The sequence below is a fragment of the Gorilla gorilla genome, chromosome 19, assembly GCF_029281585.2.
Source record: "Gorilla gorilla gorilla isolate KB3781 chromosome 19, NHGRI_mGorGor1-v2.1_pri, whole genome shotgun sequence".
NCBI classification, from domain to species: domain Eukaryota; kingdom Metazoa; phylum Chordata; class Mammalia; order Primates; family Hominidae; genus Gorilla; species Gorilla gorilla.
Window position 1 is genome coordinate 82,702,826 of NC_073243.2, and position 16,984 is coordinate 82,719,809.

The following is a 16,984-nucleotide window of genomic DNA, read 5'->3' on the forward strand; positions in this document are numbered from 1 at the left end:
GATGTAGTCTCACTCTGTCACCCAGGCTGGAGGAGAGCGGCGTGATCTCGGCTCACTGCAATCTCCGCCTCCCAGGTTCAAGCAATTCTCCTGCCTCAGCCTCCTGAGTAGCTGGGATTACAGGCTTGCGCCAGCACGCCCAGGTAATTTTTGTGTTGTTAGTAGAGACAGGGTTTCATCATGTTGGCCAGGCTGGTCTTGAACTCCTGACCTCGTGTGAGCGTGATCCGCCTGCCTCGGCCTCCCAAAGTGCTGGGATTGGGATTATAGGCGTGAGCCACCGTGCCTGACCACATATTTCCATATTTTCTTTTTTTTTTTCTTTTTTCTTTTTTTTGAGATGGAGTCTTGCTCTGTCGCCCAGGCTGGAGTGCAGTGGCGCCATCTCCACTCACTGCAAGCTCCACCTGCCGGGTTCATGCCATTCTCCTGCCTCAGCCTCACAAGTAGCTGGGACGACAGGCACCCGCCACCACGCCTGGCTAATTTTTTGTATTTTTAGTAGAGACGGGGTTTCACTGTGTTAGCCAGGATGGTCTCGATCTCCTGACCTCATGATCCGCCTGCCTTGGCCTCCCAAAGTGCTGGCATTACAGGTGTGAGCCACCGCTCCCGGCCTTATATTTTCTAAATATGCTAAATAATTTAAGACTAGCTTCTTAGGAAAGTAATACAAGAGCAGCAAGAACTGGAAAAACTCTGGAATGTGTATTTTTTACATTTATATTGTTAAGAGTAACCCTATTTTCAAACAAAGATCACAAAAAAAGACTAAAACCATTGGGTGAATGGTTGGTGGGGAGCAGTGTTCTCAGTGTCAAAGTATCATTACTGCTAATTAAAAAGGGAGAAAGGCCGGGTGCAGTGACTCACGCCTGTAATTCCAGCACTTTGGGAAGCCGAGGCGGGCAGATCACCTGAGGTCAAGAGTTCAAGACTGGCCTGGTCAACATGGTGAACCCCCGTCTCTACTAAAAATACAAAAAAATTAGCCAGGGGTGGTAGCGCATGCCTGTAATCCCAGCTACTTGGGAGGCTGAAGCAGAAGAATCACTTGAACCCAAGGTGGAGGTTGCAGTGAGCTGAGATCACGTCACTGCAGTCCAGCCTGGGCAACAGACTGAGACTCTATCTCAAGGGGGAAAAAAAAGGGAGAAAATGGATCTTTATAATGTAGACATTTGGTTAAAATCACCTCAATGAAGTTTTCAACAGTGAGAAAACTGCTATTATGTGTCTCTTGATATAATGTAGTAAGACATTTCACATTGCCTATGTAATACTGGCTAAAAGATATATTACTGCCTGGTGAGGTGGCTCATGCCCCAAATCCTAGCATTTTGAGAGGCTGAGGCAGTCAGATCACTTGAGGCCAGGAGTTCAAGACCAGCCTGCTCAACATGGTGAAACCCCATCTCTACTAAAAAATATATAAAAATTAGCCGAGAATAGTGGCGCACATCTAGAGTCCCAGCTACTTGGGTGGCTGAGGCATGAGAATCACTGGAACTCGGAGGCAGAGGTTGCTGTGAGCCAAGATAGCACCATGGCACTCCAGACTGGGTGACAGAGCAAAACTCTGTCTCAAAGAAAAAAAAAAAAAAAGAAAGAAAAAATACATATACATATATAAAATACATATAAACATCATATATAAAATATATTACTCAGAATCTAATTATAAAAAAAGATAAATTCAGAAATTTGTATAATTATCCTGCCCTTCCTTCCAAACGTCAATATTATGAAAAAAAAAAAAAAAAAAAGGTGGCCAGGGGGCTGTTTTATATTAAAGAGACTAACAACCAATCCAATTCATAAATTCTGATATAACTGGAGAAAAATGGAAAGAAAAACAACTATAAAAGATTTCGAAGCCAGGCGCAGTGGCTCACGCCTGTAATCCCAGCACGTTGGGAGGCTGAGGCATAAAAGCTGGCCAACATGGTAAAACCCCGTCTCTACTAAAAATACAAAAATTACCCAGGTGTGGTGGTGTGCACCTGTAGTCCCAGCTACTCGGGAGGCCGAGGCAGGAGAACTGCTTGAACCCGGGAGGTGGAGGTTGCAGTGAGCCAAGATCATGCCACTGCATTCCAGCCTGGGTGACAGAGCAAGACTCCATCTCAAAAAAAAAAAAAAAAAAAAGATTTTCGGGGCATGGTGGCTCACATCTGTAATCCCAGAATCCCAGGACTGTGAGAGGCTGAGGCAGACACGTCACTTGAGCCCAGGAGTTCAAGACCAGCCAGGGCGACATGGTGAGATCCCCTCTCTACAAAAAATACAAAAATTAGCCAGGTGGAGGTGTCCGTGCCTGTGGTCCCAGCTGCTTGGGAGGCTAAAGTTGGAGGATCACCTGAGCCTAGGGAGGTCAAGCACCACTGCACTCAATCCTGGGCAGCAGAGTTAAAAAAAAAAAAAAAAAAAAAAAAAAGATTTTGGGGACTACTGGGCAATTTTAATATGGACTAAGTATATTGTTGTTATGTAACAGACTAAAGGCATGTCGGTGGCTCATGCCTGTAATCCCAGCACTTTGAGAGGCTGAGACATGCGGATTGCTTGACCTCAGGAGTTCAAGACCAGCCTGGGCAACAATGGTGAAACCCCGTCTGTACCAAAAATACAAAAAATTAGCCAGATGTGGTGGCGCACGTCTGTGGTCTCAGCTACTCAAGAGGCTGAGATGTAAGGATGCCTTGAGCCTGGGAGGAGGAGGAGGCTGCAGTAAGCCACGATCACACCACTGTACTCCAGCCTGGGTATCAGAGTGCGACTCCATTTCAAAAAAAAAAAAAAAAAGTCATATGTCTACAATGTACTTTCAAATGGCTCATAAGACAGGCAACAAAGAGGCAAAATGTTAAAATTGAGATAAAGAGTGTATTAGTTTTGCCGGGTGCAGTGGCTCATGCCTGTAATCACAACACTTTGGGAGGCCAAGGCGCGCGGATCACAAGGTCAGGAGTTCGAGACCATCCTGGCCAGCATGGTGAAACCCTGTCTCTACTGAAAATACAAAAAATTAGCCAGGCACAGTGGTGCGCGCCTATAGTCCCAGCTGCTCGGGAGGGTGAGGCAGGAGCATTGCTTGAACCCGGCAGGCAGAGGGTGCAGTGAGCTGAGACTGCAACACTGCACTCCAGCCTGGGTGACGTGACAGAGTGAGATTCCATCTCAAAAAAAAAAAAAAAAAAAGTGTATTAGTTTTTGTCACATTGTTCTTTTAATTTTTTTGTCGATTTGAAAAAAATTCCAGAAAAAAATTAGAGGGAAAAACAGAAAATTATGTGTTTTCAATTGTGTCTGCCTTCAGAATTTTTTTCTTGTCACTGAAGAATAAAACAAAACAAAAAGCCTGAGCAAGATAGCAAGACCCCAGGTCTACTAAAAATAAAATTAGGTGGGCATGGTGGCACACACCTATAGTCATAGCTACTCAGGAAGCTTAGGCATGAGGATCACGTCAGCCCAGGAAATTGAGGCTATAGCAGACTACAATTGCAACACTGCACTCCAGTCTGGGCAACAGAGTGAAACCCTGTCTGAAAAAAAAAACAAAAAGTTGATTTATTTCACTCTGATTGTAGCAATAATCTAGGCAAAATGACAACAGAAGTTGAAAAATTTGAGGCCTTCATTATAAAAAGAGTGTTTGCAGGTGGGGTGCAGTGGCTCACGCCTGTAATCCCAGCACTTCGGGAGGCCAAGGCAGGCAGATCACCTCAGGTCAGGAGTTCGAGACCAGCCTGGCCAACATGGTGAAACCCCATCTCTACTGAAAGTACAAAAATTAGCCAGGTGTGGTAGCAGGCGCCTGTAATTCCAGCTACTCAGGAGGCTAAGGCAGGAGAATCGCTTGAACCCGGGAGGTGGAGGTTGCAGGGAGCCAAGTCGCGCCATTGCACTCCAGCCTGGGGGACAAGAGTGAGACTTTGTCTCGGAAAAAAAAAAAAAAAAGAGAGAGAGAGAGTGTTTGCAGCTTGACCAAGGTAGTTGGGATATGTGCAAATGGTAATGCAGACTGTCTGAAGACTTGGCTTCTGCGTTAGGTTCTTGTACTTATTTAGGAGTTAGATCTCAGGCAAATCACCCCTTAGTTTCAGTTTCCTCATGAATAAAATGGGTACTACAACTGTGAAATATTGTGTTCTGTACTTGTGTCAATAATCAGACCAACTAAGCTTGAACCACACATGTCTGTTAAAAGAGTGAGTAGTGGCCGGGTGCAGTGGCTCATGCCTGTAACCCCAGCACTTTGGGAGGCCAGGGCGGGTGTATTGCTTGAGTCCAGGAGTTCAAGACCAGTCTGGGCAACACGGTGAAGCCCTGTCTCTATAAAAAACAGAAAAATTCGCCAGGTGTGGTGGCATGTGCCTGTAGTCCTAGCGGCTCGGGAGGCTTAGGTGGGAGAATAGCTTAAGCCCAGGAGGTGGTGATTGCAGCAAGCTGAGATGGAGCCACTGCACTCCAGCCTGGGCAACAGAGCGAGACTCCATCTCAAAAAGAAGCAAACAAAGAACCGAAAGAGTGAATAGTTAAAAGTGGGAAAACTTTGAGACATGCAGTTTCCTAGTCATGATCCCTATGTAAAGTTGCCAGGAAAAACACATGTCAAGCTGTACTTTACGTAGTAAAACCAGTCTACCTCATATTTCCAACTATCAAACATAAGAATAAAAGAGTCTCAAGCTGGGCGCGGTGGCTCACGCCTGTAATCCCAGCACTTTGGGAGGCCGAGGCAGGTGGATCACCTGAGGTCGGGAGTTCGAGACTAGCCTGACCAACACGGAGAAAACCCCATCTCTACTAAAAATACAAAATTAGCTGGGTGTGATGGCGCATGCCTGTAGTCCCAGCTACTCAGGAGGCTACGGCAGGAGAATCGCTTGAACCCGGGAGACAGAGGTTGCAGTGAGCCGAGACTGCACCATTGCACTCCAGCCTGGACAACAAGAGTGAAACTCCACCTCGGAAAAAAAAAAAAAAAGTCTTGGCCAGGCACGGGGGCTCACGCCTATAATCTCCACATTTTGGGAGGCGTGGTGGGTGGATTACCTGAGGTCAGGAGTTAGAGACCAGCCTGGCCAACATGGCGAAACCCAATCTCTACTAAAAATACAAAAATTAGGCTGGGCATGGTGGCTCATGCCTGTAATCCCAGCACTTTGGGAGGTTGGGGCGGGCGGATCACGAGGTCAAGAGATCGAGACCATCCTGGCCAACATGGTGAAACCCTGTCTCTACTAAAAATACAAAATTAGCTGGGCATGGTGGTGCATGTCCGTAATCCCAGCTACTCGGGAGGCTGAGGCAAGAGAATCGCTTGAACGCGCGAGGCAGAAGTTGCGGTGAGCAGACATAGCACCACTGCACTCCCGCCTGGGCAACAAGAGCGAAACTCCATCTCAAAAAATATATATATAAAAATTAGCCAGGCATGGTGGCAGGCACCTGTAATCTCAGCTACTAGGGAGCCTGTGGCAGGACAATCAGTTGAACCCAGGAGGTGGAGGTTGCAGTGAGCCAAGATTGTGTCACTGCACTCCAGCCTGGGTGACAGAGTGAGACCATGTCTCAAAAAAATAAATAAATAAATAAATAAATAAAGGAGTCTCTAACAGCTCCGTTTCAAACATAATGTAGAGTGTCATCTCTTCAACATTCCTTGTCTTTTAGAGACATTTTGATGAGGGAATAATATACTTTTAGAAGGCTACACACAAATAGTATAATTATGCCTGCAAATGAAATGCTTAATAATAAATTACATGTTACCTAGCAATGTTACCAGCAGCAGAGACAATGGCATTCTGTGACACAGAGGCAACTCTGCTCATTCCTTGTCCATCTTGTCCCAAATCATACACCTGTGAATACAAAATCATTCTCACTTAAACATGATTATATACTATACACATATTATTAAACTCTTCCTTTTAAGGGATCCTTTAATATTGGTATTTAATACAAACATGAAAACATTCAGATTCGAAATTTCATAGAAAGGGGCCCCTTCTGAGAAGTGAGTTGGGCTTTTTTTTTTTTGAGACGAAGTCTTGCTCTACTGCCCAGGCTGGAGGGCAAAGGCATGATCTCGGCTCACTGCAACCTCCGCCTCCCAGGTTCAAATGATTCTCCTGCCTCAGCCTCCCAAGTAGTTGGGATTAAAGGCACATACCACCACACCTGGCTAATTTTTGTATTTTTAGTAGAGGCAGGGTTTCATCACATTGGCCAGACTGGTCTCAAACTCCAGACCTCAGGTGATCTGCCCACCTTGGCCTCCCAAAGTGCTGGGATTACAGGCTTGAGCCACCATGCCCAGCAGGCTTTTTTTTTTTTTTTTAGTTACACAGTTCATAGGAAAAATTTAAGAGGCGGGAACTGTCTTCCTTAAAAATAAGGATTTATTTGACTCTTAATGGTATAATAATATTAATACTAACCTGTATTACTCCTTTCTCAGATCGTGTATATAAAATATTTCTAGAATTATCAATTGCAATTTGAAGAATAGGATCTAAAAGTAAGACAAAAAAAAAAAAAAAAAGAGAAAAAAGTAAACCCAAGGATTAACAAAGCAAATACATTAGCTAGTTACAACAAACTGTTGAATCAGAACTTTGTATTCAGGGGCTTTCTACTCTCTTGCTTTGTAGTTAAATCCTAGGATGTTTGCATAAGATCCAGTCCAAAAAGCATTTTGGTCAGACAACACATGAAAAAAACACATGCTAAATACTGTGACTGGGTTATGAGCATAGAAAGTAAGTTATTTTGTCCTCTAAATGAATTTTAAGCCAAACCAAAAACAAATTCTAAGTTATTTTTTCATGAAATAACTCAGAAAATAAATTCTAAGTTATTTAAACATTAATGAATGTTTACTACATCCTAGAAACACAGAATAAGTATACCTGGTCCTTTATGTTAAGAAACTTCCAGTTTGGGCTAATTGATTGTGTGAAAGAAAATAATTTTAAAATTCAGTCATATTAATATTTGGGTATACAGATCTTATTTTGCCAAAGCATTTTAAAAATTATTTCACCTGTTTAAATCTCTCAGTTCATTAAAAGCTAAGATATATTCTTTTTATACTGGAAATTTGTTCTAGACCAAGCAAACAATGTATTAGCTGACTGAATGTCTGTCTCTCTCACATACATACACATATTTTGGTTTAAGTATGTACAGCTGTTTTAGACGCAAGTTCTTTGATGCTACATTTATAGGAAATAAGTAAACTTGAGAACAAAATCCACACTTTCTCTATGTTATGATCTCCTTACCCTTTAAAAGACCTTATGAATATATAAGAAACGCTACTTAACATAACAAATTGTTTCAATTAAGAATGATAATTTCTGAAGAAAATGTTGAGGGAACAATGTGTTAGAAATTAGTTGTACTTGCCAAATTTATTGTTTTCTACTTACCATCTTCTGAGAACGTGAATTGTAGCAAGGAAGGAACAAGGAAAGAAAGTGAGCTCTTTGAGTGGTTTATTTTCCTACATCTTTGGCTAAACCACCCTGCTTCAGCCTTAAAGAACAAAATAGAAAGAAGACTTATAAAAGTATGTAACTCCCTTACAATAACTACTGTATATCCATATTTATAAAAACCTTCAAATCTTCATGAAATACCAGTTATAATCACTAATACCAGTTATAATCAACAAAACGAGACATATTATTCAAAATTAACTACTGAGTTTAGTCCATAATTTAAAATATCAACCAAATACTGACAAGGAAAGAATTTCAAGACATACTGTTAGATGAAAAGCCAGTTATGGGCTGGGCACAGTGGCTCACACCTGTAAATCCTAGCACTTTGGGAGGCCAAGGCAGGTGGATCATTTGAGGTCAGGAGTTCGAGACCAGCCTAGCCAACATGATGAAACTCTGCCTCTAATAAAAACACAAAAATTAGCTGGATGTGGTGGTGCACGCCTGTAATCCCAGCTATTGGGAGGCTGAGGCAGGAGAACTGCTTAAACCCAGGGGATGGAGGTTGCAGTGAGCTAAGATTCAGCCACTGCATTCCAGCCTGGGTGATAGACCTGGGTGATACAGTGAGACTCCATCACATTTAAAAAAAAAAAAAAAAAAAAAAGCAATTATGAATAAAATCAATAATCCAAGTGAAAACACATATTTGCAAAAGTGCATTTGGTATTTGTATATGTGTATACACACACAAACACATATGCATAGATATCTATAGAGACATTGATGTCTGCTTTATGTTCCACAAGGACATACATAGAATTAATAATGACTTTTACCTCTGAGGAGAGGGCTGAGTTTTGTAGGCATGGTGTAGTCATGGGGACTACAGCTTCAACTGCATGCTTGAATATTTACCATAAAAATATATTAATGTCCTTATATAATTAGAAAACAAAATAAAGGCTTATCTTTCCCTACTCCATCAACAGAGAAAAAAAAAAACGTTTACAAATGTCAGACTTACCTGGTAGGCTACTTCATATAAACAGCCATCCTTTCCAGCCAAGAAAATTCTGCCATTATCAGTGGAAGTTATTGTTAAAAGGTAAGTATTATCAGTAGGAAGAGAATATAAAGGATCTGGAAGCAACTGCATTCCACCAGACAAACTATCATTAAGAACTCCAGAACCTATTTAAGAAAGAATACATAAATCAGTTTATTAGCTACTCCACAGTTTTTAAAAATCTTTGCATTATCATCAGAATCTATATGTTAACTCAATTCTTTTTTTTTTTTTCTTGAGACAGAGTCTTACTCTGTCACCCAGGCTGGGTGCAGTGGCCCGATCTCAGCTCACTGCAAGCTCTACCTCCCGGGTTCATGCCATTCTCCTGCCTCAGCCTCCCGAGTAGCTGGGACTACAGGCGCCCGCCACCACGCCCAGCTAATTTTTTTTTGTATTTTTAGTAGAGGCGAGGTTTCACCATGTTAGCCAGGATGGTCTCGATCTCCTGATCTCGTGATCCGCCCGCCTCGGCCTCCCAGAGTGCTAAGATTACAGGCAAGAGCCACCATACCCAGCCTTACTCAATTCTTATTGATAATTAACATAGTCAACAGCTTCTATAATATACATTTTAAAATTACTAAAAGAAGTCTCATACAATTTGATAATTCAAGTTAAACAGAACCTGCAGAGTGTGTGAGTGTGTGTGTGTGTGTGTGTGTGTGCCTGTGTGTTTATTATATAGTAAGATAATAAACAAGAAACTAACCCGGCCGGGTGCCGTGGCTCGTGCCTGTAATCCCAGCACTCTGGGAGTCCCAGGTGGGCAGATCACCTGAGGTCGGCAGTTCAAGACCAGCCTGACCAACATGAAGACACCGCGTCTCTTCTAAAAATACAAAATTAGGCCGGGCACAGTGGCTCACGCCTGTAATCCCAGCACTTTGGGAGGCCAAGGCAGGTGGATCACGAGGTCAGGAGTTCAAGAACAGCCTGGCCAACACAGTAAAACCCTGTCTCTACTAAAAATACAAAAAAATTAGCCGGGTGTGGTAGTGGGTGCCTGTAATCCCAGCTACTTGGGAGGCTGAGGCAGGAGAATCGCTTGAACCTGGGAGGCAGAGGTTGCACTGAGCCAAGATTGCACCACTACACTCCAGCCCGGGCGACAGTGCAAGACTCCCTTATCAAAAACAAACAAACAAACAAAAAAACAAAATTAGCCGGGTATGGTGGTGCATGCCTGTAATCCCAACAACTCAAGAGACTGAGGCAGGAGAATCACTTGAGCCTGGGAGGCAGAGGATGCGGTAAGCCGAGATCACGCCATTGCACTGCAGCCTGGGCAAGAAGAGCGAACATCCGTCTCAAAAAACAAAACAAAACAAAACAAAACAAAAAACTAACCCAATGTTAACTTGTGGAAAAGAGCCTGAGGATTTGGCAGTAATAATCATTAATGTGAGTCAATGAAATTCAACATTTCACCCAGATTAGCTTTTAACTGTAATATCAACTGGCCAAAATATTATTATTTTAAAAAACGTTAACATGTGGGTTGCCATACCTGTTTGCAAATTAGCATAGCTGAGTCCAAGAATTACTATGTCTACAGGGGTCGCCAAAACCAGGAGGTGTCGCACATGAGGTTGAAAGATGCCTAAGATAAAGTAGACACAGGGCAGGAATACTTTCAGCATTTAAGCACTAACAGAGTAAGCTTTTATTACCATTAAAGTGAGCTACTAATTAAATGGTATATGAAAAGTCTGGATGTAGTTTAGTCAATTCTGTTGTTAAAAATATTACTATGTATGATCATTTAAATAAGTAAATTTTGAATGTCATCAAGATAATCAAGAGGAAAAAAAGTTAATAGAAGTGGAAAAGAACCACCTTAGAAAACAATCACTTCAGTATTTAATGCTATTTTAAAAGTGTTATGTTACAAAATAGTTTAAATATATTAAAATATAGATATATATTTGTATATCCATGTTCATAGCAGTGTTTTTCACAATAACTAAAAGGTGAAAACAAAATCCAAGTGTCCATCGATAGATGCATTTAAAAAAATGACATATATATATATGCACACACACACAAAATGGAATACTACTGAACTTTAAAAAGTAAGAAAGTTGGCCGGGCACGGTGGCTCACGCCTGTAATCCCATGGGAGGCCGAGGCAGGCAAATCACCTGAGGTCAGGAGTTCGAGACCAGCCTGGCCAACATGGTGAAACCCCATCTCTACTAAAAATAAAAAATCAGCCGAGTGTGGTGGCACGTGCCTATAGTACCAGCTACTTGAGAGGCTGAGGCAGGAGAATTGCTTGAACCCAGGAGGCAGGGGTTGCGGTGAGCCGAGATCACGCCATTACACCCCAGTCTGGACGACAGAGTGAGACTCCACCTCAAAAAAAATAAAAAAATAAAAAAATAAAAGGAAAAATGTTCTGATGCATGCTGTAACACAGATGAACCTTGAGGACATAGGTTAAATAAAATGAGCCAGTCACAAAATGACCAATATAGTACCATATGATTCCATTTATATGAGGAAACCTAGAATAGTCAAATTCTTACAGACAAAAAGTGGAATGGTTACTACCAACCGCTGAGGGAAGGAGGAACAGGAGTTTTTAGTTAATAGGTACACTTTCCGTTTTACAAAATACAGAGTTCTAGATATAGATGGTGGTGAAGGTTACACAATAACGTGAATGGACTTAATACCACTGAAGTGTAGGCTTAAAAACAGTTAAGATGGCAAAGTTTGTATTATGTGTATTTTACCACAATTAAAATATATATAATAGATTTCATTTTGAAATGCAAATAAAAGCTAGACAATTTTAGAAAATAAAACTTACACCTATAGTTATCTACAAAAGAAAAGATTACAACCTTGATAATAGTATAGAGCAATATTTATACACTTAATGCATCTCTTTTAGATTCTATGTAAAGGACACACATTTGCTTTGCTTTTCTTTTTGAGACAGAGTTTCACTCTTGTTGCCCAGGCTGGAGTGCAGTGGCTCGATCCCGGCTCACTATAACCTCCGCCTCCCGGGTCCAAGTGATCCTCCTGCCTCAGCCTCCCGAGTAGGTGAGATTACAGGCATATGGCACCACGCCCAGCTTATTTTGTATTTTTAGTAGAGACACAGTTTCACCATGTGGTCAGGCTTGTCTTGAACTCCTGACCTCAGCTGATCCACCCGCCCCAGCCTCCCAAAGTGCTGGGATTACAGGCGTGAACCAACGCACCCAGTCTTTATTTCTTCTTTTTTTTTTTTTTTTTTTTTGAGACAGGGTCTTGCTCTGCTGCCCAGGCTGGAGTGCAGTGGCAGAATCAAGGCTTACTGCAGCCTTGTCCTCCTATGCTCAAGTGATCCTCCCGCTTCAGCCTCATGAATAGCTGGGACTACAGGCACGCACCACCATGCCTGGCTTATGTTTCTGTTTTTTGCAGAGACAGGGTATTACCACGTTGCCCAGGCTGGTCTTGAAGTCTCAGACTCAGGTGATCTGCTCGCCTCCGCCTCACAAAGTGCTGGGATTACAGGTGTGAGCCACCACACCCAGCCTGAAAATATAGTTTCAAAGCAAGTAAATAAATAGTGTATAAAATGTCGGTTTGGGCTGGGCGTGGTGGCTCACGCCTGTAATCTCAGCACTTTGAGAGGCAGAGACGGGCGGATCACTTGAGGTCAGGAGTTCGAGACCAGCCTGACCAACATGGTGAAACCCTGTCTCTACTAAAAATACAAAAATTAGCCGGGCCTGCTGGCAGGCACCTGTAATCCCAGCTACTCGGGAGGCTGAGGCAGAAGAATCGCTTGAACCCGGGAGGCGGAGGTTGCAGTGAGCCGAGATCGTGCCATTGCACTCCAGCCTGGGCGACAGAATGAGACTCCATCTCAAAAAAAAAAGAAGTCTGTTTTTACTTAACTGAATATCTATAATTGCAAAATGGCCATAATCTTAAAAAATTTCACTTAGGCCTTGCAAAAAAGTAATTTTTGTCTATTATTTCCTCCTATAAAAAGGTACATTTGGCTGCACAGTGGCTCACATCTGTAATACCAGGACTTTGAGAGGCCAAGGTGGGCGGATCGCTTGAAGCCAGGTGTTAAAGACTAGCCTGGCCAACATGGCCAAACCACATGCTACTAAAAATACAAAAATTAGCCGGGAATGGTGGCACACGCCTGAAATTCCAGCTACTCAGGAGCCTGAGGCAGGAGAATCGCTTAAACACAGGAGGCGGAGGTTGTAGTGAGCACCAAGGTGACTCCACTGTACTCCAGCCTGGGCGACAGTGAGACTCTGTTTCAAAAAAAAAAAAAAGTACGGTTAAAGAATGTGTGTGTGTGTGTGTGTGTGTGTGTGTGTGTATATATGTATATATATATATATCTAGATATATGTGTATATATATATCTATATATGTGTATATATATCTATATATATGTGTGTATATATATATCTATATATATGTGTATATATATATATCTATATATATGTGTATATATATATATATCTATATTTATTTATTTATTTATTTATTTGTTTGTTTTTTTGAGGCGAAGTCTCGCTCTGTTGCCCAGGCTGGAGTGCAGTGGCGTGATCTTGGCTCACTGCACGCTTCACCTCCCAGGTTCACACCATTCTCCTGCCTCAGCCTCCCAAGTAGCTGCGACTACAGGCAACCACCACCACGCCCAGCTAATTTTTTGTATTTTTAGTAGAGATGGGGTTTCACTGTGTTAGTCAGGATGGTCTCGATCTCCTGACCTCATGATCCACCCACCTTGGCCTCCCAAAGTGCTGGGATTACAGGCGCAAGCCACCGTGTCCAGCCAAGAATACATTGTAAATTTAAATCAATCAATTCTCCTTCCTAGTAACTCTGATAAGAGATTTGGCATTATGCTGGGCATGGTGGCTCACGCCTGTAATCCCAACACTTTGGGAGGCCGAGGCTGGCGGATCACCTGAGGTCGGGAGTTCGAGACCAGCCCGACCAACATGGAGAATTCCCGTCTCTACTAAAAATATAAAATTAGCCAAGCGTGGTGGTGCATGCCTGTAATCCCAGCTACTTGGGAGGCTGAGGCAGGAGAATCGCTTGAACCCAGGAGGCGGAGGTTGCAGTGAGCCGAGATCAAGCCATTACACTCCAGCCTGGGCAACAAGAGCAAAATTCCAGCTCAAAAAAAAAAAAAAACAAGAGATTTGGCATTATGAGGGTGAAAGAGTAAGTCAAACAATGCTTGTGATAAATACAAGATTTAATTTACTCTGAACTCTGTTCTCACTTCCATGGGCTATCAGGACTACGGCCAGGGCATGGCCGCTCATGCCTGTAATACCAGCACTTTGGGAGACCGATGTGGGAGGATCACCTGAGGTCAGGAGTTCGAAACCAGCATGGCCAAGATGGCGAAACCCTGTCTCTACTAAAAATATAAAAATTAGGCGTGGTGACATGCGTTTATAATCCCAGCTACTTGAGAGGCTGAGGCAGGAGAATCGCTTGAACTCAGGAGGCGAGACTGCAGTGAGCACCAAGGTGGCTAAACTGCACTCTAGCCTGGGCAACAGAGTGAGACTCTGTAACAGAAAAAAAAAAGAAAGGTACATTTAAAGGATATATTTTAAATTTAAATCAATCAATTCTCCTTCTCAGTAACTCTGATAAGAGATTTGGCATTATGAGGGTGAAACAATAAGTTAAACAATGCTTGTGACGTTTCTAAGATTTACTCTAAACTCTGTTCTCACTTCCACAGGCTATCAAGAATATGGCCACGGCACGGCGGCTCACGCCTGTAATCCCAGCACATTGGGAGGCCAAGGTAGGCAAATCACCTGAGGTCAACAGTTCAAAACCAGCCTGGCCAACATGGCAAAACCCTGCTCTACTAAAAATATAAAAATTAGCTGGACATGGTGGCACATGCCTGTAATCCCAGCTACTTGGAAGGCTGAGGCAAGACAATCGCTTGATCCCGGGAGGCGGAGGCTGCAGTGAGCGGAGATCACGCCACTGCACTCCAGCCTGGGCAACAGAGCGAGACTCTGTCTCAAAAAAGAAAAAAGACTAAAAAAATGGCCAGGTGCAGTGGCTCACAAGTGTAAACCCAGCATCCCTGAGGTGGGTGGATTGCTTGAGCACAGGAGTTCAAGACCAGCCTGGGCAACATGGCAAAACCCCATCTCTACAAAAATTAGCCTGGTGTGGTAGCACAAAACTGCAGTCCCAGCTACTTGGGAGGCTGAGGTGGGAGGGTCTCCTGAGCCTGGGAGGTTGAGGCTGTAGTGAGCCATGATCATGCCACTGCACTCCAGCCCGGGTGATAGAGTAAGACCTTAATCTCAAAAAAAAAAAAAAAGAGAAAGACTAATAAAATGCAGACACTAAAATTTTTCTTAACATTAAATTCAGCAATTGATGAAAAATCTATAGTGCAAAACCTTCAGGTATATCAAGAAAGAGCAGTAAAAAGCAAATAAAATAAAATTCAAAAAATTACAGTTTAACATTTTTAAAGGCAGTGTCACTTATGCCATTAAAGTAAACAGTTAAACATTAATAATCACTTTACATATTTCTAATTAGAATTCAAAATAAAACTTCAATGGAAAATACAATTGTTTAAAAAAGGGTGTTGTCAGCCAGGCGCAGTGGCTTACATCTGTAATCCCAGCACTTTGGGAGGCTGAGGCGGGCGGATCACCTGAGGTCAGGAGTTGAGACCAGCCTGGCCAACATGGCGGAACCCCGTCTCTACTAAAAATACAAAAATTAGCTGGGTGTGGTGGCGCACGCCCGTAATCCCAGCTATTCGGGAGGCTGAGGCAGGAGAACTGCTTGAAGCCAGGAGGCGGAGATTGCAGTGAGCCAAGATTGCGCCACTGCACTCCAGCCTACTCGATGGAGCGAGACTCCATCTCGAAAAAAATGTGTGTTGTTGTTCAGGTCTGTACCATTTGGAGTTTACATATACAAACATAATCTCTTCATTATAGTTTTATTTCTTACCTGCTTTTGGCTTCACAAGCCCCACAGCAAGAATAGTCTCACTAAGTCCATCAAAATAGGCAAGGTCTCCTCTGTGAATAAATGAAGAAAAACATGTTACACATATAAAGCAAACAGGCCAGATGTGGTGGCTCATGTCTTTAATCCCAGTACTTTGGGAGTCTGAGGCAGGAGGATTTCCTGAGCCCAGAAGTTCAAGACCAGCCTGGGCAACATAGTGAGACTGTCTCTACAAAAAAGAAACAAAAAATTAGCCAGGCATGGGGGTGTGAGGCCACTGAGTTGGCAGGATCGCAAAGGCCTGGGAGGTTGAGGCTGCAGTGAGTAGTGATCATGCCACTGCACTCCAGCCTGGGTGACAAAGTGAGAGCCTGTCTCAAAAAAGAAAAGAAAAGAAAAACAGAAAACAAAGTATTATCTTACAATGATCTTTATTATTATTATTACTATTATTTTTGAGATAAGGTCCAGCTCTGTCACCCAGGCTGAAGTGCAGTGGCACAATCTTGGCTCACTGCAATCTCCACTTCACACCTGGCTAATTTTTGTATTTTTTGTAGAGACAAGGTTTGGCCATATTGCCCAGGCTGGTGTTGAACTCCTGAATGCTCTTTATTAGTTAAATAAATTTAGACACAGAATATAATGAAAAGACTGGCTGGGCACAGTGGCTCACACCTGTAATCCCAGCACTTTGGGAGGCCGGGGCGGGCGAATCACAAGGTCAGGAGATTGAGACCATCCTGGCCAACGTGGTGAAACCCCGTCTCTACTAAAACACAAAAAATTAGCCCGGCATGGTGGCGCACGCCTGTGGTCCCAGCTACTCGGGAGGGTGAGGCAGGAGAATCACTTGAACCGGGGAGGCAGAGTTGCAGTGAGCCGAGATCACACCACTGCACTCCAGCCTGGCTAGAGAACGAGACTCCGTCTCAAAAAAAAAAAGACTGGGAGAGGTGGCTCATGCCTGTAATCTCAGCACTTTGGGAGAGTGAGGCAGGAGCCCAGGAGAGTTCAAGACCCTGGGAAACATAGTGAGACTTGGTCTTTATGAAAAATTTATATATATATATAACTTCTTCATTTTATATATATTGAATATATATACATATTTTTCATTATATATATAATGAAAAAATAAACAAGCAAACAAATCTGTTTCAGTTCCAAGACCCAGGGATCCAGACCTGTTTATGGCTAAGGATGAACTAGAAAAATAGGGAAATACAAAAATAGAAAACGCTGCTCCCCATTCCAAACATCTCCACAACAGGGCTGCACATCAAGTAATAGCAATCTACTGCTGGGGCAGGGGTAAGGGTAAGAAGAGGGCCATCTTACAAGAATGGAATCACAGGAAGAGCCTAAGACTGAGGATGTAAGAGGAACACTGAGAAAAAATCTCCAGTAAACCAACTTGCACCCTAAGTACAACAACAAAACCCAAATCCAGCTC

General features: G+C 42.9%; 1 protein-coding gene across 1 annotated transcript in view; it reads right to left on the bottom strand.

Moving 5' to 3' along the window:
* Window positions 1–16,984, bottom strand: part of NUP155 (nucleoporin 155) — an 82,613-nt gene that overhangs the window by 51,161 nt on the left and 14,468 nt on the right. Inside the window, exons 4-9 of the mRNA XM_019013604.4 lie at window positions 15,529–15,599; window positions 10,040–10,132; window positions 8,488–8,654; window positions 7,446–7,551; window positions 6,453–6,526; window positions 5,782–5,873 (exon numbers count right to left, since the gene is read on the bottom strand). Of these exons, the coding sequence (XP_018869149.1) occupies window positions 5,782–5,873; window positions 6,453–6,526; window positions 7,446–7,551; window positions 8,488–8,654; window positions 10,040–10,132; window positions 15,529–15,599 (603 nt within the window). The remainder of the gene's footprint in view (window positions 1–5,781; window positions 5,874–6,452; window positions 6,527–7,445; window positions 7,552–8,487; window positions 8,655–10,039; window positions 10,133–15,528; window positions 15,600–16,984) is intronic.